Genomic DNA, 24,167 nt, shown 5'->3' on the forward strand with positions numbered 1-24,167 from the left:
TAAAAGCATACGTATGTGACTAAGATATGTTTGAAAGCAATCACATTTTACCAAAAATTTATTCCTGAGGAGTTAATGATCAGTCTAAAAAAGACTAAGTATATAAGAAAATGTTTTCCTTTGAATTCATAGTCCATTTTTGTATCAAGTAAGATAAGAAGTTTGTTCAGTATGAAAGTGTTTTCAATGTTAAACCACATCCTACACAGGTGAACTACACTGGCCCCATCAGTGTAAACGCCATTGCTGAGCTGCACTCTTATACAGTCTCTCTAACTCTTGTTTTTGTTGTTTTTCTCCTTTTTTGCTTCCTATGTAATCCTTTAAGCAATCCTCAGAATTGGGGCTTCAGACCATGTAAAATAAAATGTTTCCATCATGATGTCAGATAGTTTAACTTTTGTTCTCAATGTTTGGAAGTACAGTTCTCAGAATTCTAACTCAGATTTCCTGTGTTGTTATATTAAGATTGTTCATAGCTTGTTGAGTTTTCATGTCTGGCACTTCTTTTCATCTGGTTATCTCCCAGCACGCTGCCTTCCTCCTTGGAGTAGCAGTTTCAGTCAAGGAACCGATTAGTCCCCACTGAACCACCTCTGACAACAGCAATCGTTTTAAGGTTTCTCAGATTTCTCAAGTCAGATCCAATTTTTTCCCACTTCTTAATGCTCTTAACCTTTGACTAGGTAAGTAAATGTTCAGGAACTCATATAAATGTTATAAACACTTATATGAGTGCTGAGGTAGTTAATCGGTGCCACCAGAACATTAATTACCACCTTTAAAATGTTCATTAGCTCCTTCATGTCCTCATTTCCCTCCTAACTATTTAAATGCCATGGTCTTTGCACACAAGTTACCTGTCATCAGTTAGTGTCAAAACATGAATGAATACATACAGTTCTCATGTAACCATGGGAACAATCTGCAAGCCATGCTTAGCCGAACCTGGGACAACCTAAGTGAACATTTCACAGGTATAGGTTAGGCTGGGAGCGACTGGGGAAGTCGTGGGATCCATGCCTTCTCTCGCGCACCTCTTTCCTGCTGCTGCGAAGACTAGCTTGCTCCACCGTGCTGCCTCCACGTCTTTTCACTCCCAGAAGAAACAGTCAGTTCATAAAAGTGAAAATTAGAAGGAGGAAGTTGAAAACTGAGAAAAGCACTGGGCTTATCTGAGCCTGCATGAATGAACCAGTGTACAAGGAAATGTCCAGCCCCAGCGTTTGACTGATGACTGTGCCGTCACAAACCTTCATCTTAACTACAAGGCTCTTCCATAAACAAACCTTCACCTAAATGAAAGCAGGGCCAAACTCAGCACTTACATCATCTGTAAGAGCAGCATTGTGAGATGTTTTGCAAAGAAGGCAAAGTTTTCCACAACATTCAGTGTTGAAACATTTAGTGGGAAAGTAAGTTCTAGTTATTTATTATCCAAACAGAGCAATAAGAGACACTACATTTTTGGCAGTAAGTCAAAATAAATAAAAACCGCAACAATCTAATCTAGTAATGGAAAACTGTTTTATGTGTAAGGAAAGGACCGAAAGTAGATTGAAAAAATTAGTTAGAGGAATTTAAATATATGTTTTTTTCTGTTTAAAAATTATTTCTTTTTAACTTAGGAAATTCATATAACGTGAAAGTGCCAAAGATCTCCAGGAGATCACGGCATCTTATAGCTGCCCAATTTCCTTCTCCTGTGGCAAGCAGCACTACCAGCTCCCATGTAGCCTTCCAAGGGTGTGCCACTTATAAGTACATATGTTTAATGTACATTTGGTAGATTTTTATTTATATAATAAAATTATATATATATTTATTTTGGATTTGCTCATGTTTGGTCTGTGCATTACAGCTGACATTTTGTGTTTGCTGATAAAAAGGGCAAAAATAATCTGTGACTTTGTGCCAGCAAGAGGTCAATAGAAATTTTCTGTTAAATTTAGATAAGGTGTAAGGCAACGACTTTGTAAATAATTTTTATTAGAAAAATCTATAGAAGAAAATAATCACTTGTGGGAGGAACTCCATCCAGCAGCATGCTCCTCCCATCTTCGGCAGATGGAAAATAAGTCGTCCCGGACACAATCTCGCTGTTCTGGCAGGAAAGGGCGTGGCAATTCCCTCTAGTGGAGAATGCCCAGAGCCCTTCTCCCACATGGCTTTATTGGGAATGGCATGTGCAGGTGTATACATCATACATGGATAGCTCATCAGTCAAGGGCAAAAGGGCTATAGTCATACAAAAACAGGTATTACCTATAGGTAACAATTGAAGGAACACAGAGATCTGTCATAGGTCAGGGTCTGTTAGCCATACTGATGCCAGAGGGTCTTTACGACGTATTTCATGAGGTAAAGAGTTTACTCCTTATGCCTCGAACCTAAACATCCGGTTTATATCACCAGGGCTATACAAAACAAAGTAGAGCAAGCTTCTTCATTGTGTTCAGAACCTACAGGCCTACTGTGTATCTTTCAGACCTGATTCCCATGGGACCCTCAGTGTTAGAGCTGAGTCATGCCTGCCACCTGCGTTTTTACCTGGTTTCCAGGGAGACTTACTAGTCCTTTCCAGGGCTTTCTCTAGCGGGGCTACAGTCTCAGAAACCACACAGAGTGGTCCCCCACAATCACTAGCTTTACCACTCTGAAATGAGCACTGTAAATATTTTGGGTTTTTGTGTAGCCATATACACACCAGAATATCCTGTGAAATTGGAATTATAGCAAATATACCATTATGAAACCTTTTTTTCTCTGAAAAATATATTTATGTTTCATGTTTAACCATAGATAACAAATATTAATTTAAATGGAAAATATTTTCTTTATTTTTATCCTCTCCCACGAGGACGTTTTTGTCATTGATTTGAGAGAGAAACATTGATGCAAGAGAGAAGCATCAATTGGTTGCTTCCTCTATGCACCTGGACCAAGAATTGTACTTGCCCAAATGGGGAATCAAACCCACAATCTAGGCACGTTTCCTGACCAGGAATCGAACCTGCAACCTTCCGGTTATGAAATGATACTCCAACCACCTGAGCCACACCAGCCAGGTGGAAATATATTTTTGGAAAAATATTTTCTTTTATTTATTGAGGGACCATAAATTTGAGGAGAACGATATTGCTGCTCTGTGAATGCAAAGCCCCCACATGGAAAGTGGCGCCCACCAGTGTTACCGCACGAGTCCTGGTCAGCGGCAGGCTGTTTCAGTGTCAGGGTGGCAGGGACAACGTCTAGCAACTGTTCCCACACATGCGGCAGCACCGCGTCAGACGGCGCACAGCACCGCCAGCCTACCAAACTTCTCACTCAGGGTCCAGAATGTGTGAGGCCTGCCTGGGAATAGGGGAACTTGAAGGAGAGGAAATTAGGGGGACAAACTCTTTTTTCAAAGGAAGAAAAGTGGGTCACAGAGCCCAGGGCATGCAGCTTCCAGCCCCAGCCCCCAAATCAAGTGCAGTTGCTATGGCTTAAACTTCTCTATCAACGTGAGTAGAGAGGAGGATGGTGTAAATGTATTGTAATAATGAAACCAGCATTCAAATACTGTAATACCATGAAATCTGCATATCACGCAGAGATGGCCATGCCCCATTTATATGTGGGTTTTTTCTATAAATATATAGTCGGCCCTCCATGTACTTGGGTTTTACATCTGCAAATTCAAACAATCACAGATCAAAAACAGTATTTTCTTTTTTAAATTAAATTTATAAGTGTGACATGGGTTAATTAAATTATGTAGGTTTCAGGTGTACATTTCTATGAAACATCATTTGTATTGCATTTGTGTTCACCACCCAAAGTCAAATCTTCTTCAGTCACATATATCTGAACCCCTTTACCCTTTACTACTCCCCTCATCGTCCTTCCCTCTGGTAATGACCATACTGTTGTCTGTGTCTATGAGTTTTTGTTTGCTTGTTTTTCTTGCTTGCTTATTGTTGCCTTTAGTTTTATATCCTGTAACCAAACGCAGGTCCAGCTGCCTGCCACTATGAAAACTGACACTTGAGAGGCAGGTGCCGATGTAAAGGAAAGTGGTTTATTCACATGCTGGCCATCTGGAAGATGGGAGGCTCTTGTCTCAAAGCCCATCTCTTCATCTCAGTGGAGGCAGAGGTTTTTATAAGGAGGGAGAGTGGAATCAGAACAAAGAGATCAAGGGAGGAAGTTGAAAAGTTCTCTATTGCAGACGAGCACAGTCCATTCTGATAAGGCAAGTGACGGGCTGTGTGCGTCATCCTGGTTTAGTCTTCCTGCCTTAGTCATCCTGGCTTCATGTCCTACTGGCTTCATGCGGTCCTGGCTCCACAGTCAAAGGTCAGCAACTCGCCAGGATCTGGGATGCTTGAAGGTTGGAGTCCGTGTTTGTTGAAGTTAGTTCCTAGGATTCTGATACAAATATGCTGTTTATCTACAAGCTACGTATCAGTCAGTGTCAGCACTTAGAGAAAGTGTCAGAAGAACGATGGGGTGGGTTACAATTCCCCACTGTTAAAATTCCCACTGTTACAATCTCACATGTGGGTGAAATCATATGGTTCTTGACTTTTTCTGACTTATTTCGCGTAGCATGATATTCTCAGGACCCATCCGTGATGGCAGTGTGTCACCTTTTCTTGTGACTGAATAGTGTTCCAGTTTAGATCCCTTTGGAGTTTTCTGTGTTTCAGTTGCCACCCACCTGAGCAGAGCGAGCCGACTGCTGTCCTGTATAAAGTGACTGCAGCTTCAGCACACCTTCAGGGAATTTCTCAGTCTTTCACTTCCTGCCCTCTTCCAAGGCTTCTGGTTGGGAGTTTCCTACTGAACCTCAAAGCTGGGTTCTCTGTCAGTACCCTTCCCCTGGCTGCCCTGCTGTGTGGAGGCGCCCTCAGCAGTCCGTCCCCAGCAGCCATGCAGCAGCTGGATTGCCGGTGTGGCTCTCAAGTTGAGTTTTGCTCCTGGGATGCACTCTGAATTTTTCTCAGTTCTGTCTGAATCTCTCCTCCCAGCCCAGTGCGCAGACTCTCATTTCTCCGTAAGAGAAATTCAGACAATGAAATGTAATGAAGTTTTGCTACTTTCACTGAACAAAGGACAGAATTACAGTTACAAAAGTTCACTGAAATCCAAGATAAAAGAACCAAGACAGAAATATTACATCTAGTAATTATTAAAATACACCTAGCTTTCATACAGAAAGATACACAAATGGATTGATAGATAAATTCAACTTCTCAAAGCTATTTACTAAAACTTTACCTGCATAACAAATAGAGAAAAACATGGGTGATCAAATATCTCCTGTCATGAACTTTAAACTGTCAGAAAAAGCCTCTTGTCAAAATCATCTTCTCTATCACCTTCACTAAAGACTTTCGCTGTTGTCAGAAATAAGAGTCATTCATTTTTGCTTAATAAACAACTATGCAATTTTTTTCTCTTTTTTTTCTATCATCCAGCCATGATTTTTTAAAGACTTTACTTTTTTAACATACTTTTAGGTTCACCGTAAAGTTGAGAGGGAAGGTACGGAGATTTCCCATACACTCCTTGGCCGTGTGCACGCATAGCCTCCCCCATTGCCAATGTCCCCACCAGAGTGCTAAGTTTGTTAACAACTGATGAGCCTACATTGACACATCATTGCCACCAAAGTCCATAGCTCATTTCTTTTTGCTGCTAAAGAATATCCTATTGTGTGGATGTAACACAATTTATTTATTCTTCACCTAATGAAGGATATCATGGTTGCTTTGAAGTTTTGGCAGTTACAAAGAAAGCTGCTAGAAACATCCACTTGCAGGTTTTTGTGGACATAAGTATTCAGTACATGAAGGTAAAAAGCAAGGAGCACATTTGCTGGATCATATGGTAAGAGTATGTTTAGTTTTTAAGAAGCTGTCAGACTGCCTTCCAAACTGGCTGTACCATTTTGTACGCCCGCCAGCCAGGAATGAGAGTTGCTGTTGCTCCACAGCTCACGGGCATTTGGTGTTGCCAGTGCTCTGGCTTTTGGACATTCTAGGTATCTTGGTATTTTATAGTTTCTTTAATTTGCATTTCTCCCATGGAATTTGATGGGGGGCATCTTCTCACACGTTTATTTGCCATCTGTATAACTTATTTAGTGAGGCATCTGCTAAGGTCGCTGGCCCACTTGTTTGTGTTCCTACTGTTGAACTTTAAGGGTTCTTTGGAGAACAATCCTTTACGGGTGTATATTTTGCAAATATTTTTCTCCCAGTCTGTGCCTTGTATTCCCATTCTCTTGACAGGGTCTTTGATAGAGAAGTTTCTAATTTTAATAAAGTCCTAGTTATTAATCAGTTATTAAAGCATCATGCCTTTGGTGTTGTATAAAAAAAGTCATTCCCATGCCCAAGGTCTTCTAGGTCTTCCTCTATGCTGTCTTCTAGATTTTTACAGTTCTGCATTTTACATTTACTTCTGTGATTTATTTTGAGTTATTTTTTGTGAAAGATGTTAGGTCTGTATCTAGAGTTGTTTTTTGCATGTGAATGTCCTGTTGTTCCCGCAGCATTTACTGTGAAGACTATCTTTGCTCCATTTATTGCCTTTGCTTCTTTTTTAGTTGACTACGTGGGTCTATTTTGGACTCTTTGTTCTGTTCCTTTGGTGTGTTGGTCTGTTCTTTCACCAATACCATACTGTTGTGATTAGCTGCATAGCAAGTCTTGTATTCAGGTAGTGACAATTTTCCAACTTTGTTTTGCCCTTTCAATGTTGTGTTGGCTCTTATGGGTCTTTTGCCTCTCCATACAAACTTTAGAATCACTTTGTCAAAATTCACAAAGTAATTTGTTGGTATTTTGATTGTGATTGCACTGAATCAATGGTTCAAGTTGTGAAAAACTGACACCTTAACAATATTGAATCTTCCTATCCATGAACATGGAATCTCTCTCTATTTCTTTAGTTCCTCTTTATTTCTTTCATTATAGTTTTGCAGTTTCCCTCAATTGGTCTTGTACATATTTTGTTAGACTTTTACCTAAGTATTTCACTTTGGGGGTTGTATTAATGCAAATGATATTGTTTTTAATTTCAAATTCCACCTATTCATTGTTGGTATATAAAAAAATAGAATTTTGTCTATTAACCTTGTATTCTGCAACCTTGGCATAATTACTTACTAGTTCTAGGAGATTTTTTTGTTTATTCAGTTTTTGTAATCCTCATCTGAGGAAAAGTTTATTGATTTTAGAGTTAGAGGAAGGGAGAGTGAGAGAAAGAAAAAGAGAAAAAGAGACATCAATTTGTTGCCTCCTGTATTCATCCTAACTGGGAATCAAACATACAACCAAAGGATGCGCACTGACTGGGAATCAAACCTATGACCTTATTTTTGGTGCAGGAGATGATGCTCAAACCAACTGAGCCACCTGGCTAGGGATGATTCGATTTTCTGCAGACAATCATGTCACCTGCAAAGACAATTTTATTCCCAATCTGTATACTTTTATTTCCTTTTCTTGTCTTATTGTAAAGAACCTCCATTACAGTGTTGAAAAGGTGTAGGAGACAGGACATCCTTGTACTTGATCTTATGAAAAAGCATCAAGTTTCTCACTATTATTATGTTAGCTGAAGCTTTTCCATAACTATTCTTCATCAAGATGAGAAAGTTTCACTCTATCCCTAGTTGTATTAGATTTGCTAATATTTATTGATGATTTTTACATCAGTGTTGATGAGAGATGTTGACGAGAGATGAGAGTGTTGATGTAATTTTTTTTCTTTTAATGTCTTTTTCTGGCTTTGGTATAAGGATAATTCTGGTCTCATAGAATCACCCAGTTATTTTTCATGTTTCTGTTAACTTGCAAAATTTTCAGATTATATTCTGGGCCTCAAACATAATCCACTTTGGTTCACTGATCATAACTTTCTTAAAGTCAACTACTCTCTACAGCCCTGTGTCCTCCATGAAATGCCCTGACCTAAGTTGCATCTAGATGCTTCTCATTGACATGTTTATCTTTTTGTGCAAACAGTCACCATACTCCATTCAAGATATATTCTACACTACACATCAAAGTGCAATGCACACATATTATACTTGTGCAAAATATTGCAACTAGGGGAAACTGGGCAAAAAGTGCATGTCGATTTACAACTATTTCAAAATAAAAAGTTTAAATAAAAATATAATGCTCTATTTTCTCTATCTCCCTTTAACAAAATTATACTTTTAAATACACATAAAAATTTTAAATATAAGGATAAAAACTTTTCCTCTGACTTTTTACCATGTTTACACCCCCAAACTTTCTAATTAATTCTCTTCTTACTGTGATTTCAGAGAGGTAAACACTATGCTTTTAGTATAAAGATACCCATTAGACTGTTTAGAAGAAACTTTGTAGTGTATAATAATCTCCTGTGTATTTTGGCTCTTTCTCATGTTATTCATAGACTACCAGAAATCTTTGCAGATTCTAAAACACACCAGGGAAAAGCCAACTAAGTCCTGGGTCTACTTCACCTTCTACTTAGTCTAGTCCCCTCCCCTGCAGAGTCCAGCAGTTCCAGAGATCAGACTCCTCAGTCATAGGACTTCACGAAGTTCATGAGAGCAGAGAGCGAAGCCAGGACAACAATATGAAAACAAAAGCCATATAACTATCACCATAGCATTAGCTAATACCTCTATCCAAGTGCATTTCTTCTGAGTCGTTTTTTTGCTCTCCATTTCTCAATGTTAGTGGGCAGGAACGCTTTGATTTCTCAGATTTTTATTTAACATAGTGACAAAAAATTCCTGTCTGTGCTCTGCTTTCTGACTTCCTGGGCAGCTTTTACTGGAAGTCTGATTTAAATATTGATATATATTTATTCTTCGATCCTTTAACACTTTTAATTTTCACGGCTAGTAAGATCACATCACAGTGGAGAATCCCATGATCACATGGCCAGGTTAGAACTCCACATTTGTTTGTTTTTTTAAATCAAAGTCTTAATTTTCACTTCCTATGTGGAATCCTAGAATATATTACATAATCTGGGTCATTGTTCCTCCATGATAAAGTCAGTTACTCAAAGTCACATTAGAAAAGTCAGAAAAAAAATCTCAGCGAACTTTTCTTTACTTTTTAGAATTTATCCATAAGGGTAGTTCCTATGTGTTCGAAATTATAGCTGTAAAATGTCAAATTTAAACATAAAAATCACAGAAGTAGTGATGCTGCTAATGACAACATATAATTGCTAGCTAACCTCTGTGTTGAATGCTGACACCATATCACCGCTCTTCACTTCCACTCCCATGGACCGGTAGGACCTCTCTGTTCTGCCTTGCCAGAAGACATGACGTTTGCTGTCAAATCTGATTCACATGTAGCTGGGTATGGCAGTCACACATCAATATTCTGGCATATGAAAGTTCTATTCATTGCTAGGAGTCTCTTATTTTTGCTTGTTCAGGAAGCTTCAGCTAAAACATTAAGGGATTTCTTTTTTATCGTTTCTTTATTGAAGTTTTATAATAGAAACTTTTCTCCATGTTGTTCCTCTTATAAGAACCTCATCAGCTCCATTTTAAAGCAACTTCAGTTTTCTCTAATTTTTATAACCTGTAGTCCAGATCAAAACCTGCTGGGCCAAATGAGGAGATAAATTAACACATTTTTTAGTTCAGGTACAGGAGCTGCTGGGCCCAGAATTGACCAAGAGAAATGTGATACACAGATCTATTTTAATATCCAGGAAAGTCATCCCTATAGCCCAGGTCACACAATCTTCTGCTCATCACCTCCTTCTCAGGACTGAGATGCATAAACCACTACTTTAATTTGCTTTTGTTCATGAAAATGAACAACCAGTTTCAGTGTCTGTGATTATTATAATAATGCCATAAACCTCCCTAAAGGGATAGCAACCAGACTCAGGCACAGAGCAACATAGCTGGGCATGTCGGTGCGCTGCCAAAATCTCAGACCCCAAAGAATACGCCTGGGTCAGAAAGGAAGCACATATTGGGGACACTGGTATTTATTAATAATCACTTATTTAAGGCACTCAAATACAGACAAGATTGAAAATTACATGAATTAATTAACATGCCCTTGCCTCCAAAAGATCCTGAAACCCTAGTGAAAAGTGACAAGACTCAGAGTTACAGAAAGATAACTTGTAATGCAAAGCAGTATTATTAAATGCAGAAAATAAGTGCAACTAGAGTTCACAGAAGGGACAGAGCACTTCCAGAGAGATTGACAAGGCAATATTTCATGTGATATTTCAGTTGAATATCCAAATTAGAAGATTAAATGTTTGTCAAGTGTCTGCTCCATGCAATGAATGCCTCTGCTGAGTTCTGTGGGAATCAAGGAAATTTATGTCATAGTCCTTCCCTAGAAGGGTTTATAATCTGGTCAAGAAAATGACACATAAACACATAAAAAGCCAAATAGCAATCAAATATACATTTCAAGGCGATGTTAAAAATGATGGTGACAGAAGGCAGTTCGTGATTAGTTATGCTAATTAGTTATGCAGCAAACAATTACTTCAAACATTAGCAGAAGGAGGCACTCACTTTCCTGACCCGTTACCAGCGTTTGAAAAAATAACTTTCTTCTCCATCTTTCACAACTCCACGAACACCGGTTTCTGTCCTACTTCTGCGACTTGCTCTTCTCCGAGGTCTCCCGTGCCGGCTGATCCTCATGTCTAACCACTCACATAGATCAGGGATCAGTCTGTGGCTCTCTTCTCTCTTTCGTCTACATTCACTCTGTTGAGAATCCGATCTGCTTTCATGCCTTTAATTTCTATCCATGTGTTCGTAGTTAAAATTTTTTTTATCTCCTGTCTAGACATTTTCCCTGAAATCCTGCTTTACTTATATCCAATTTTCCACTCAAATCTCTATTTGGTTGTCCTCAAGACCCCTCAACTTTTACATGTCCTAAACTGAGCTCCTAATTTTCCCTTTAAAATTTCCTCCCCTTGCATTCTTTCTTACTTCAGCAAACTCTCTTAGCTCTGCCTGCACTATCGATCCATAATCAGACCACTGCTAGCGTCCTTTATTACTTCTCCTCTGATTCAAGAAGCCATCAGTAACCACCGAGATTGTTGCACCTGCCCCATGACCCATCTCTTTTCTCCCACCCTTGTGTCAACCAAAAAGCCAGAGTGATTTTAAAAAATCTATCAGTCAGATCATGCCCCTCTTCTACTCAGTGCCTTCCAATGGCTTCTCATCTCGCTCTGATTGAGCATTCTTATGTGATCTGTGAGGTCCAGCATGACTGGTCCTTCATTCTCTCTGAGCTCCCCTATGTCTGCATTCTGGCCTCTAAGTCTTCCGTGAACAGGCCAAGAACACTACTGTTTCAAGAACTTCACTCTTGATTTTTTTTTTTTTTTGCCTTGACTGTTCTTCCCCAAGATAATCTCACAGCTTGCTCCTTCACCTCCTTCAAACCTTTACTCAGTTAAATGTTCCTTGACCACTCACTCTCTCTTATACTAAGTTGTAACAGATCCAGATAAAAGCATTTACGATCAAGTCATTTATGTGGGAGATGGCCCCTTGGAGCATTAGTGAAGAAATGGGGAAATGAGACAGAGAAGGAAAGGAAGACAAGCTAGGGTACACTTATGAGCAGATTACCCCTGTGACCAAACGAGCCGATATCCCACTGGGAGCCCTAGGACTCTGCACAGACACACCTCAGAGTTGTCTCACGTGAGGGGCATTCATCCACCAACTCCCGTTAGACATTGATTGAGGGGTGCTCCCAGGAGTGTTCATTCTGGACACTCTAGGCTGCCCTGTGTGTAGACAGAGTGGGTGTCTGTGGTCACAGACGCCTTTAAGGAGGGAATCAAACCTGCTTGCAGCAGAAGGCCTTCAATGTGCATGGGAACGTTTAGTACCAAGGGGATGTGGGTAAGGCCCCCCGTGCTGCAGCTTCCTCCATATTCCCTCTCCCCCTTCCCTGCTGGATTTTGTTCCTATCACATTTCACCCTACATTTACATGCTATATATTCTACTTATTTATTTTAGATACTTGTCTCCTTTATGAAACACAGATTTTTGTCTTATTTTCTCACTGCTGTATCTCCAGTGTCTGGGACATGAGCAGAAATATCTATTGATCGTTTATGAATGGCTCAGGCGGGTAAGTGGTCTGGGAAGTCCAGGAGAAGGGATAGGCTCTGCCCTTGGTAGACACTGGTTAGGCAAAGGCCGACTCAGGGCAGCAGTACAAGAGCAGAGGACCACAGGAGGCAACGTGGCAAGTGAGCTGGTGTGTGGCAAGTCCGAGAACAAGCCATTGCTTTAGATTGGAGCAGGAGTTCTTATAAGAATAAAAATAATTGGAGTAAGACAAGGTCTTGACCAGACAAGACTGTCAGCGTGAGGAATTTGGGGTCTTTTCTATCAGCAACCGGGAGGAACTGAGTGTTTTAAAGGAGGGGAGGTTATCATTGTGTTGCAAATCCCATTCAACTTACCTTTTTGGAAAACTGAAAGTATTAGGTAAGCTAATTTGGGGAATAGGGAATGAAGATGAATTTAAAAGATTTCTCAGAGGCACAAAGTACAAACGGACAGAGTTTCATGGAGTAATAAAAATGGCTCTCTGAATGTTGGAACTTGCGTGGTTAAACTGTCAGTACTGAGGTCAGGGTGACAGAGGAGTAACCTCACATGTGCAAATACCCATTAGCTCCTGCACCAGAGCTTGGAAATGGTTTGCTCCACGACACAGAGCCACTCCTGCCTGGACTAACCATGGCAGTCCAGAAAGGCAGAAAGTGCGGGAGTGCTGGCAGGTGTGGCTGGCTGTGGGAGGAGCTGGAAATGGGGTTATGGAAGAGGTTTCAGGCTGGATTTAAAATAAAGGCGGGCCGCCGTGTGGGACAAGGGACAATGGAGACAAGGCAGGACTAAGAATGGGGACAATGTGAGACCATGAGGGAAGGACAGGGGTGAAAGGACACTTGCTAGTGGGCCATGAAGAGGTGCCACGTGGTTTTGGATTAAGAACTGGAAATTGGGGTGACACAGCTGATGGTTCTGGGAACTGTGGGGAGACCTGCTCAGCTGAGTACAGTTACTGGGAGGAACCGGAGTCTAGCCAAGCTATGGACTTCTGTTTCTTTTCCTGAGATTCGGTACCCCTGACTAGCCTGGTTGGGCAAGGGGCGGCAGGACTGTGTGTGTTTGTGGGTGTTTTAAAGGGATGTTGGGATTTTAATGGGGACATTCCACAATTACTCTAAACCTGTGTAACTTTTTAATAACTAGTTCCTTTCCTCTTCACCAAACTCTGGCATTGAGAGCCACAATTCCTAACGCCTGGCAGTGGGCAAGAAGAGCCATAGTACAGAAAGACCCCAGGGGAGGGGTCTTGTTTTGGTGACAATATCTGGGCCACCCACAGGTTCATTCTATAACGACGTGTCCTTGGGTGCAGCCCAGTGTGTGGGATTCAGCTTTGGCACAAGCCAGCCCATGACCAGGAGAGCAAAAGGCCCCAGTGGGAAGGAGACTCTGCCTGCCCTCTGTTTAAATCTCTGGCCCCCAAATTCTGCGCACTCCAGAAGCGCCGCACTTTCTCGCCAATCCAGTGGGCTAGACTGGGAGGTGCGCCGCTCCCGGTGCTGCCGTGTTAACTTCCATGGTGCCCACGTCCCTACGACCTCTCCCGCCTTCACAAGCTCTGTGCGGGCTTCCTCGCGCTGTGTCCTGCGACGCGCAGTTTTGTTTCCTGTTACCTGGAGGTCTGAAAATCTGTAATTCTCCGTGCTGCAGTTTTAGTCCTGCTGCCTCTGGCATTTCCTGACCCCTCCCTTCCCTGGCGCTTGGGCCCTCCTGTACCGCTTGGGGTCCCACCCCTCTCCCCAGCAATCTCCCCAGACACCCCTGTATCAGAAAGACTAAACCCTTGGAACCTCCAGCATGTGTGACACAGATAGACTCCGTGAGTGTTTGCTCTGTCATACAGCTATGTCCCTAGTTCCTGCTTTATACCAGGCCGCCGTTACACATCTGCCCATCACATCTTTTTTTTCCACACCTTTGTCTCACTTGTCTTTTCTTTCTGTGTGTATTATCTCAAGTAAACGTTGTGCTTCTCTTTCTTGTAGAAGTCTCTCCTACCCTTTCAAAATTATTTTTAGTGAGTCCGGGACTTTCCTAGTCTTTGGTTGTATTATTAAAAATTAGAACTTTGTAAATTGTGTTACAAAGTGGAAAAAATTGGTAAATGTTGAGCAAGTAATTTCTAATCTGACTTGTTTTCTTCCGATGTCTATCTAAAGGAAATAATTGAAGGTTAAGAGTTTTATGTATTCAGATGATTGGTTTTTGACTGGTTGGTTTTCACACCTAATAGGATCAGAGTTGAAGTATGCCGGAAAAGGAAAAACCAGCACACACTTGTACACACATGCACACACATGCCCACACATGCATGCACACAGGCAGTATGTACTAAAGTGAGCAAAGCACATAAATGTTCACATTATTCATTGTGCTCAGCCTAGACGCCTTAAATACAATTTTTGGCTGGCTTGGTTGCATACAAAATGTATGTATTTTTCTTACAATCTCACTTGTTGTTCTAGTTTTCAAATTCCTTGCTTATTTTCTACTTCTTTTTTTTTTTTAGAGTTTCTGATGGATCACAAAATTACTGGGCCTTTAGCTCACAGGACTATCCCTAGCAGTACTGTTTGTCTTCTGAGTGTTTCCTATAAGACCCTAAGGAGGAAAGGACAGCAAACCCGCACACCACCTGCAACCCCCACCAAGCAACCTCTTTTCTTCCTGTCCTTGTGTCAGGGCAGGGAAGGGAAACAAAGGCAAGGACCCCGGTCACTGTCTGCCTATTATTCAAGGATATTAATATAAGCACTTCACTTTTTTATTAGTCAAACAAAGTTCAGACACCTCAATCCTCTCATCTTCTTCCTCAGAGACCTCAGGAGCTTCTCGACTTTCACCAGTCGCTGATCTGGCCTTTATTCACCCCTGTTGCTCTGCTCTTCCTCTTGCACATGCTCAGATGTCTGCCCTGGAATCCCAACCTTACTTTCCAAAGGGATTGACGTGATATAGGTCTGTCCTCATTAACGTCTCCTGGCCTGGAACATTTCCGGGCAGTTACCAGGTAACTTGGACATTTAGCCACAAGATTAATGAAAAGACTTGCTGTCTAGCAGTGAGATTGATTCAACTAGTAGTTTGACTCAATTTTCCAGTGCATAACCTGGTTTCACAGTAGGAATTTTCACACATACAAATCGGTAGTTTTGTGAAACCTGATGAAATAATGGCTAGTTTACTCTGACAAGCTTTGTAATCTAGAAACCAACGGACTAAATGCCATAGTAATTAGATAATTATTGTAGCCTTTGGTTGCCAGGATCTTCTGCCAACATGCTTTTCCACTTGCTGCAATTTTTGTCTCATAAGCATTTCCCTTGTGAGACAAAGACCTGGTTCTTCCATCTCAGAATATTTTCACTGGGTCTCCACTGCTTGGAGTTTTTTAAAACACATTTTCAACTTTCCACCACTCTCGCCTTACTTGTTATAGTTACAGTCTTTATATCACTGGGCTTCCACAGCGTCGACATGGATAATGGAGCGCCCTGACTTAGGGAACACAGCCAGGCCTCATAATGCCATGGCATTGACCCCTCCCACACAGCAGTTCCCTGTGGAACTGTGGCTTCCCTCCCATCACAGTGGAACTGGCTTCAGGAAGGGGTGGATGGGCCAAGGTTCTCCTAGACCGAGTCAGATGATACCCTAGGTGGGTTTCCTTTGTGTCCATTCTAATACAGAGTCCAGAATTGGACCCTATGTTGAACCTAGATTTACTGCCAAACCACACCAAATAGAAACATTGAGTCTTTTTCAGAAACAATTTCCAGAGAAGCATATGGGTGGTGGAAATCACCATGGCAGTCAAAAGTGATCCTATTTATTTTCTTCTGTTTTCTATAGTCAACTGTATGTCCTGTGTCTATATCTGGAACTTTAAGGGCATGTGATTTTGATTGTCAAATTAGAAGCCTAAAAGTAAGTTTCCAAGTTGAGGTCAGAGCAGTAATATCCAACTGAGGGTTTTTAATTCATTGTTTCCTAGAAGAAAAACAATGTTTCTAATTGCTGCTATAAGTTGCCAGACTTTCTGAGAGCCTAAAGAAATACTAATAATAATTATCTTTATGAAATTTGTCATGAAGAAATAAACAAGGATGTGAACAAGGTTTTAGCCAGGAGAGCTGCTTATAGTAGTGAAAATGGCAGTTTATCTAGATTTCCAAGATTTAGTTAAGTAGAGTATTTCTACATAATGTTGACATTAAAAATGGTGCAACTGAGGAAAATTAATGACATGAAAAGATGTACATGTTATGCTGTTTAAACAAACACCTAAATTTTGAAACATTATTTGAGACATATAAATCTTTATGTACACACATGGAGAGAGAAAAACAATTTGTCAGGACATACCTCAAAATACCAGTGACTATTGCTGTGTGGTAGAATTATAAGCACTGTATTTTCTTTCTTATTGATCCATCTTTAATTTTCTACAAGAAACATAAGTGACTTTTATGGTAATAGTTTATTAAAAAATACTGTTCCTAGACTTCTTTTAAAGCTGTTCACTTTTAAAGGTATTTTTGGTTGGAGGTACGCAACACAGCTAACATCCACTTTTGTGAGCATTAGAGGTGTTTTCGGTTGGAGGTCTACACAACACACCTAAGAATGTTGGGTTACTCCTCCCTGTGACTCAGGTAGCTGCGTGCCCCAGAGTTCATTAAACAGAAAACAATAAGCAGGGATTTCCCAAGTGTCAACTGAAGGGAAAGTTCGTCCTTTGTCAGCAAATTTTCTATATACAGTATTGCACAAGCGAAGCACAACAGTTTGTCTTTGTAGATAAAATTAAGTAGAAAATTATAAAATATTTCTTTAATGGGATATTTTGAACAACCAAATTAGGTGATTTTGGTTTCTCTCTCTAAACCACTTTTGATCTCTGCATGCTTGTGTTTCAGAGCCCAGGAGAGTGATTACAAGGAACGTTTCACTGATGGCTCCCACAGAGTAAATAGATCACATGATTTATAGTGATCAATACAAATTATCAAATTTTTATTGAGTAACTAAATGTGGGCCCAGCACTGCATAAGACACAGTGGGGTATTCAAATAATACACAAAGACAAATGTCGTAGAGGATCTCCCAGTTTTGACACAGAGGCAGATTAATTAATAATGTCTCATGTATATATACGTATCTCTTCAATACAAGCATGAGTAATTTGAAGCAGTCATGGTAGGTCAGAAGAGGGAGAGGTTAGTTCTAACCATGGAGCAGGAAAGGAAGTGAGATTTTTGGCTGGAAATAAAGAAAAGTATAACAGTCCTTTATCATTTGTAAGTAACAAATAAAATTTAAACTAGATTAAATAAAAAGGCATTTTATCAACTTCTGTAATAAGGATGTCTTGCTATAGATGAGGCAAATCCAGAAACTAAGATGGTGCTGTCAGGCTTAGCTTCCTTCTCGTTGCTGATTTTGTCATATTCGAGCTCTCCACAGAAATGACTCCTAAAGACATAAACCTACGTAATTAGGGTTTGCAGTCTGGGCCTTTCTCTTTCCCAATGATCATTTATTAAAAATCAGAGAAGAGTATCATTGGCTCTGCTTGGGGACCTGCCCATTGTAAGCTAAAATCTGTGGCCAGCTTTGTTTCATACTGCCCATCACTGTAGGGAGAGGGACAGGACACTGGGCACCGTGACTGAGAGTTTCACTAGATCCCATAGAGCTGGGGGTAGCTTCCCCCAAAATGCAGCAGACAGGTCAGACACATGTGTGAAACTAATGGACAGACACTATCGTTACCACATTCCATTTCAGATGGGTAGAATGTTGTGAAGTAATTCGAGGGCAAAGCATTTGTGAGAAAAGGGAAGAACTTGGGCTGGATGCGAATGCTGGGGAATGCAAGGAATATTTTGCAAACAGTGACGGTATGGTGCTTGTTGGGCACAAAGTAATTCTATAGCAATGACTACAGTCTCCGAATTGACAAAGCTTTATAGAGGTTTTCCTTTACTTAGACATTTTTACCTGGGAAGTTTTGCACGCATGCAACTGTAAGTTCAGCAATTGTTTAAATGTAATGGGAACTTGCTACATGAAAGAGAGGTTGGGGTGAATACTTGTGAAAGGGAAAGAATTAAATTCTCACCAGAAACACTGACCTTTCATTTTATGTTTTCTACATTTGAATTGTTGTATACTGACTTTGCTTAGAATAATGTATGTTTAGACTAAATCTTCTTTCAAAAAATGAATTTTTAATTCATTTAAAACATAACTTGAGCACTTAGACCATTGCTTCTTCCTAGTAAATGTTTAATAAATGTACATAAATGATTCCTTGTATTTATATCAGTAATTATAAAATCATCTACTAATTTTAAAAGCTTATTTGAACCAGACCTTTGTTTGTTCACTGGCATAGCAGCAACTGAATGTGAGTTCTTTTCATGAGGCACAGAACCCCCGTGGGCCTGTGGTGAGATGGGCAGTGGAAACTAGGCCAACTGATGTTTTTGTCTTTTCTGTCTTTCAGACAGAAATGAAATTAAAAGCCATGTTTTTATTGTTTAGTATTTGTTGCATTGAGCTAAGATTATAGATAGACATAGAATTAGTTCCTTGCTAAATGAATTTAAAATCTAAATTAGACAGGTATGCAAGATTCTCTCCTTGGGAAATAAATTGTACAAGTGACAACTTAATAAAAACTCAGGAACAACCCCTCCAAAAAATCCAGATGGAGATGGCAAAGTATTATATTAATAGTATTTTCTGGTAATGTACTAAGGCATAGCACTAAAAGGTCAATTTCCAGTTCTAGTTCCTTTCTGAACTTCCTAATTTTAAGCATGGCGCTTCTTCACTCTGCATGAGTTTCCATATCTCCAAACTGGTTCATATTTTACAGAGAAGCTGGAATGATATATGAAATAATAAATATGAAGCACTTCCAGTTTCTCAGAATAAAGTTTCCACAACAAAATGAAATAATTCACTGTATGAATTACATCTAATGTTAAGCAAGTAAATTAGGGCTGAAATTTTAGACTTTAGTTGGATTCCTTTCAAAAGATGATTTTGAGAAACATGTAGCTAATACATCTAAAATAACTCAGTCTACAAAAATTTGATTCATACACAACTTTTGGAAAATAGGTTTGCACTAGTCAAAGGTACATCTTTTTAATTTAATTAATAAGCAATGCATAAAGCAATTCCTTAGAACAAATAATTTGTTCAGTTAGTGGTACTCAGAAATATATGACATTTGAGCCATTTAAAATTATTAAGAAAAGAGCCATACAACTATCATCTGCTTTTTAGATATTTTGTGTAATATTAAATTTCATAGATTTGAAGCAGAGGAGCCACGTATGCCTTATCCTGTTTAAGTGACTGCTTGACAAAGGAACATTTTGTGAGATCCTGGATTAAAGACCCTAAGAGACAATAATGATTGCAATGTAATAATGTACTATAGAGATAACGATAATTTCAGAATACCTGAAAATAGAAAAAAGTTGTATAGTATTGTACTACGTTGAAATAAACCCATTACATACAAGCACATGGAATTGATTACAAATGAGGCTGGAAGGTTTTTAGAACAAAATGGGTAATAGAAAGGTGAGGAATTTCCCCAAGTGGTTGAAAGAAGTGTATACAGCCAGACCGTATTGCATAAGAAATAACTGACATAGTCACCAAATTTTAAAGAAGGTGCACTGTGAAGTAACGCTTCTATGTTCAATAACAGAATCTCCTTATCAAAATATTATCCATGTCCACTTTGGGGAACACTGGGTGGGTCAATGTCAAAAAGTACCAGATATGAAGATGAGCACCTTCCTTCTTCCTCCCCTCTAAATAGACCTGGCACCCCTGGTGCAACTGATGCTGAGAGCATGACAAAGAAGTTGCAATTGTTGGACCTCAGTTCCAGAATTCCTCTAACTCTGTTTCTTACTCTATATTCCTTATGGCCAGTTTTCCTTAATTTTTCAGCCTCTTTTTTCCTGATCCTTAGATCAACTTTGTGTCTCCCTCTGATTCCTAATTTTACTGTCTTGGGTTTTTGAACGCTACTTTCCATCTTTGAAGCACCTCCATGACTTGATTATCGGTGGCTCTTTTACCTATGACCTCATGCTTGCTACACCATGGGGAAGAGGCCCCTACTCCTGTTCCCTGTGGTAGCACAGTGGGGCCTGTATCAATCCGTTTATGACCCAACTGGACACTGTTTGATTATGAAAGATCTGACAAACTCAAGAGAAAGCTTTTGAGTAAGATCTAGCAAAGTTGGGGCACGTATGTCACCACACCCCACTTAGATTGTTAGAATAGTTGGCCATCCTTCCGCTGCCTCTGACAGATGGGCTTCTATTACAGTTCTTGGAACGTAGAAGGTCCTCAGGAAATATTTAATAAACAGATGGGTAAGTGAATAGGTAAATTACTGTAAATACCAGCTATGGATCTAGGAATGATTACACCGGTTTTTGAGCCTGTGCATGAAGTTGCAAAATACGGTGAATCTTTAATTAGCAGAATATGTTTGGTGAAGATTCCTATTCATATTTCTTTTTAAAAAATAATCAAGAAGCAACTTAGCACATCTACTTGTCATCAGTTTGAGAACATCTGTGGTTTTAAAACAGCTTTGAAAATAGTTACGTGCCTAGATTAAGGCCTGACTTCTGCTGTGTAAGCAGTAAAGTATTCTAAATTCATATACGCAGGTACATACCCTCAGAGAGGGCAGTTCATAGAAGTTCCAATTAGCTGGCTCACATCTTTTTCACACTCTGGTTCTTATAGGAATATGCAGATGTACACTCCACTCACACGCACTCACACAAACTTAGTTAAAACAAAGAAAACGACAGAGGTAACAGATGCACCATCCCAATTTCTTACGTGAAAAACTGCACATTTCCTTTAGAAATCCTAAATAAGGGTGCTTACAGAAATGGTTGACGAGAGCAGCCTGGGCTGTCATATGAAACGCTTACTGTTTAGCAAGGGAAAACATCCTGAATACAATGCGTCTCTCTCCATCAGCTGCTGCTCAGTGTTTGTGTTTTTTAGATTGATGGGCTGGACGTGGATAGCTTGTTTAGCAACATTGAATCGGTGCATCAGATCTCCGCCAAGCTGCTGTCATTGTTGGAAGAGGCCACAGCAGATGTGGAACCGGCCATGCAAGTCATCGGTATGTTTATTCTCCTCTCCTTCTACAATGCAACAGGAAGTACTATTCCAATAGCCTCCCTTTGCTTTGGTTTTATATTTCTGACTCACCGAGCTTCCCAGGAGGTATATGAGTGCTAAACCCATCTTCAGGCTCATTGTAATTACACAAACTCCGTATTTATTTTGAAATGGGTTTATATCCATTTCCTGAAGTTGCTCAGTAGCATAAGCACACCATTTGCTTTTTAATTTTCAATCTTTCAACCTATTTGCCTTCCAGATGGTCTCATTTTGTTTTATGACTAACACTTGATCCTTAAAAAATTTAAATATTTAAATGCTTTAATAGCTTTATTGATTTTAGTCACATCATTTTCAGGTCTATGCCTACAAATCCATTGATTTTTGGATTGTAAATTTTTTGTGTGTAAAAAGTTTATGTGATTTGTAAGACAACAAGTTCAACTTTTTCCATGCTTTCCTTTTACTCTATATTATTTTCTTCTTAAATATGTTTTTACTCTCAAACCACCACAGATTATTTTCTTACTCTGGTAAGATTTTTGAAAAAAATAGAGATATCATTGGAAATGTGTTAAGCCAAATTTTTATTCTTTTCATTTCTTGGGAGTTGCAAAAGGAACACTGTGTGTGAAGTCTTTGAAGGCTGTTGCCACATTAAGATCTCAAATGCATAGCCCCAAATAGGCCAAGAATATTTTTAAAACCAATTTTTATCATTTTTTTTGTTTCACACATAATATGCAAAATATTCTCATTACAAAAATATTAAAACAGTTTAGGAGCACACAGGGTAAAATACGCATATGAAGACACTGCCTTCCCATAAAAAGCCACTGTTACAAGTTTGATGTAGATCTTTTTGTCTGGGACAAGCACGGTGACACAAATACACATTCACACCTTATGCCTTTATTCACTGTGTCTTTATTTGTTCATAGAATTCAGAGTTATACAAATGGTATGATAGTGATCTCATTTAGTATTTCTGGATGACCCAAAGATTAATTAACAAGGCTGATCTCATGTGAAAGGTGAATCAACCTAGCTATTTGTAGCATTTTACAGACCAAAATGCCAATTCACTCAAAAAGATTCTTCCACAGAAAGGTTTAAAATTCAATCATTTCTTGTAATTAAATGTCTTTCTTATATACTGAGTTTGTGTTCCCCCAAAATGTATTTGTTGAAGCCCTAACCCCCATGTGATGGTGCTTAAAGTTGCAGCTTTTCAGTGGTGATTTAGGGTTAGATGAGGTCATAAGGGGTGCCCCCTCGTGGTGGGGTTAGTGTCCTGCTAGTGAGTGGAAGGGAGAACAGAGTTCCCTCTCTCGGTCCTGCTCCACCCTGTGAGAACACAACAGGAAGATGGCCTTCTGCCGGCCAGGAAGGGAGGTCCTCACCCGAAATCGAATCCTCTGGCACCTTCCCAGCCTCCAGAACTGTGGGAAATAAACATCTGTTGTGCAGGCCACCGGTCTTTGTCATTTTGCTATGGCAGCCTGGGTGGCTGACTAATATAGTTTCCAATATATTGTGAAAATATTTTCTAGAGGGAAAACTCTATTCATTGCATCTTTAGTTTGGATTTATCAGCCGTTCATTTATTAATTCACTTGGTGGACACTTGTCAGGCAGCAGCATGTTCCCTGACGAAGGTGCTGTATGGTGGTGTCAGGTATCAAAAGATGAAAAAGTTCATCTCCATCCTTCCAAAGTAGGTAATCGAACAGCTCCTTGAATTGAAGATATTTGTATAATATACCATCAGAGTAGTTTCTACATAGCTGCAGACCCTCAGAAGGCAAAGAGAATGTTTCTAAATGGGGAATCAGAGAAAGATTCTTGAAGATATTACTTGGGCTTAGAGGTATAGGTCAGATTTCAACAAGGGAGGTCCAGGTTTGGAAGACTAAGTAGGAGTCCAGCATGAACAAAAGCGTGGGCAGCAAATGCCAAGTGCCAAGGGTGTTCAGGAAACAGGGAGTGACCAAGTGATGCTGGAGTGAAGGACTTATGCAAAGGAAGAATGAAAAATGAATCTGGAAGCACAGGATAGGGACAGACCATACGAGGAATCAAAGTTCGGAATTTACTCTGCAGGAGCCATTAAAATTTTTTCAGCAAGTGTGTGATGAGACACAACAGTTTCTGGAGAAAGAAAACTATGATGGGTATGAAGAGAATGGATAGGAGAAAGTGAGTCCTACACCAATGGATAGGTATTTATAAATAACACAGGTATGCGGTGACAGGCATCTGGGCTAAGGTAGATACAGTGAGAATTAAAAATAAGGGCCAGGTTCAAGTCAAACATGGGCTAAAGTATAAAAAATATTCAGGGGTTGGCCGCATGTACTGGAGTCAAAGACAATTCCAGGTTTAAGGAGACATGTAACCTGATTTGCTGAGAACATCTTAATTTTAGTCTCTTGTTCAATCATCCAGTCCAGTTTAGCATTTGTCCTGGATTTTCTCCTTTTTAAAGAAGGATCATTATTCCTAGTTTTGTTCAAGAGATTTGGTAAAACCTCCACATTGTACTTCAATTTCTGATACACAGTATCTCCTAGTAGAGAGTAAGAGTCAGGTGCACTTGCTAGAGTTCTCACAGCAACATAAATGCTGAAAGACAGCCCATCTCTCCTCCTCCATCCTTCCTAGTTTCAAGGAAACTTACATCTTCCTTTAAAGTACAGCATGCAAGGCACTGACTGATAAAACGGTGACGTTGGAACATGAGCAGCTAGCAGCAGCTCACTGCAACCTGTTCTGCCGAGGGTAGGAGATATATTTGATGCTACAGATCCTGCTGTCCACTT

At 39.8% G+C, this 24,167-nt stretch overlaps 1 protein-coding gene across 6 annotated transcripts in view; it reads left to right on the forward strand.

The window, feature by feature from the left end:
- Positions 1 to 24,167, forward strand: part of ARHGEF38 (Rho guanine nucleotide exchange factor 38) — a 122,810-nt gene that overhangs the window by 43,730 nt on the left and 54,913 nt on the right. For all 6 annotated transcript variants that reach the window (XR_006653246.2, XR_006653245.2, XM_045183650.2 and 3 more), the window contains exon 3: positions 21,220 to 21,343. Coding sequence is in view for 4 of the 6 variants with exons in the window: in XM_045183650.2 (XP_045039585.2) it covers positions 21,220 to 21,343 (124 nt within the window). In the remaining 2 variants the exon portion in view is untranslated. The remainder of the gene's footprint in view (positions 1 to 21,219; positions 21,344 to 24,167) is intronic.

Source organism: Desmodus rotundus, chromosome 4 (genome assembly GCF_022682495.2).
Source record: "Desmodus rotundus isolate HL8 chromosome 4, HLdesRot8A.1, whole genome shotgun sequence".
NCBI lineage: Eukaryota > Metazoa > Chordata > Mammalia > Chiroptera > Phyllostomidae > Desmodus > Desmodus rotundus.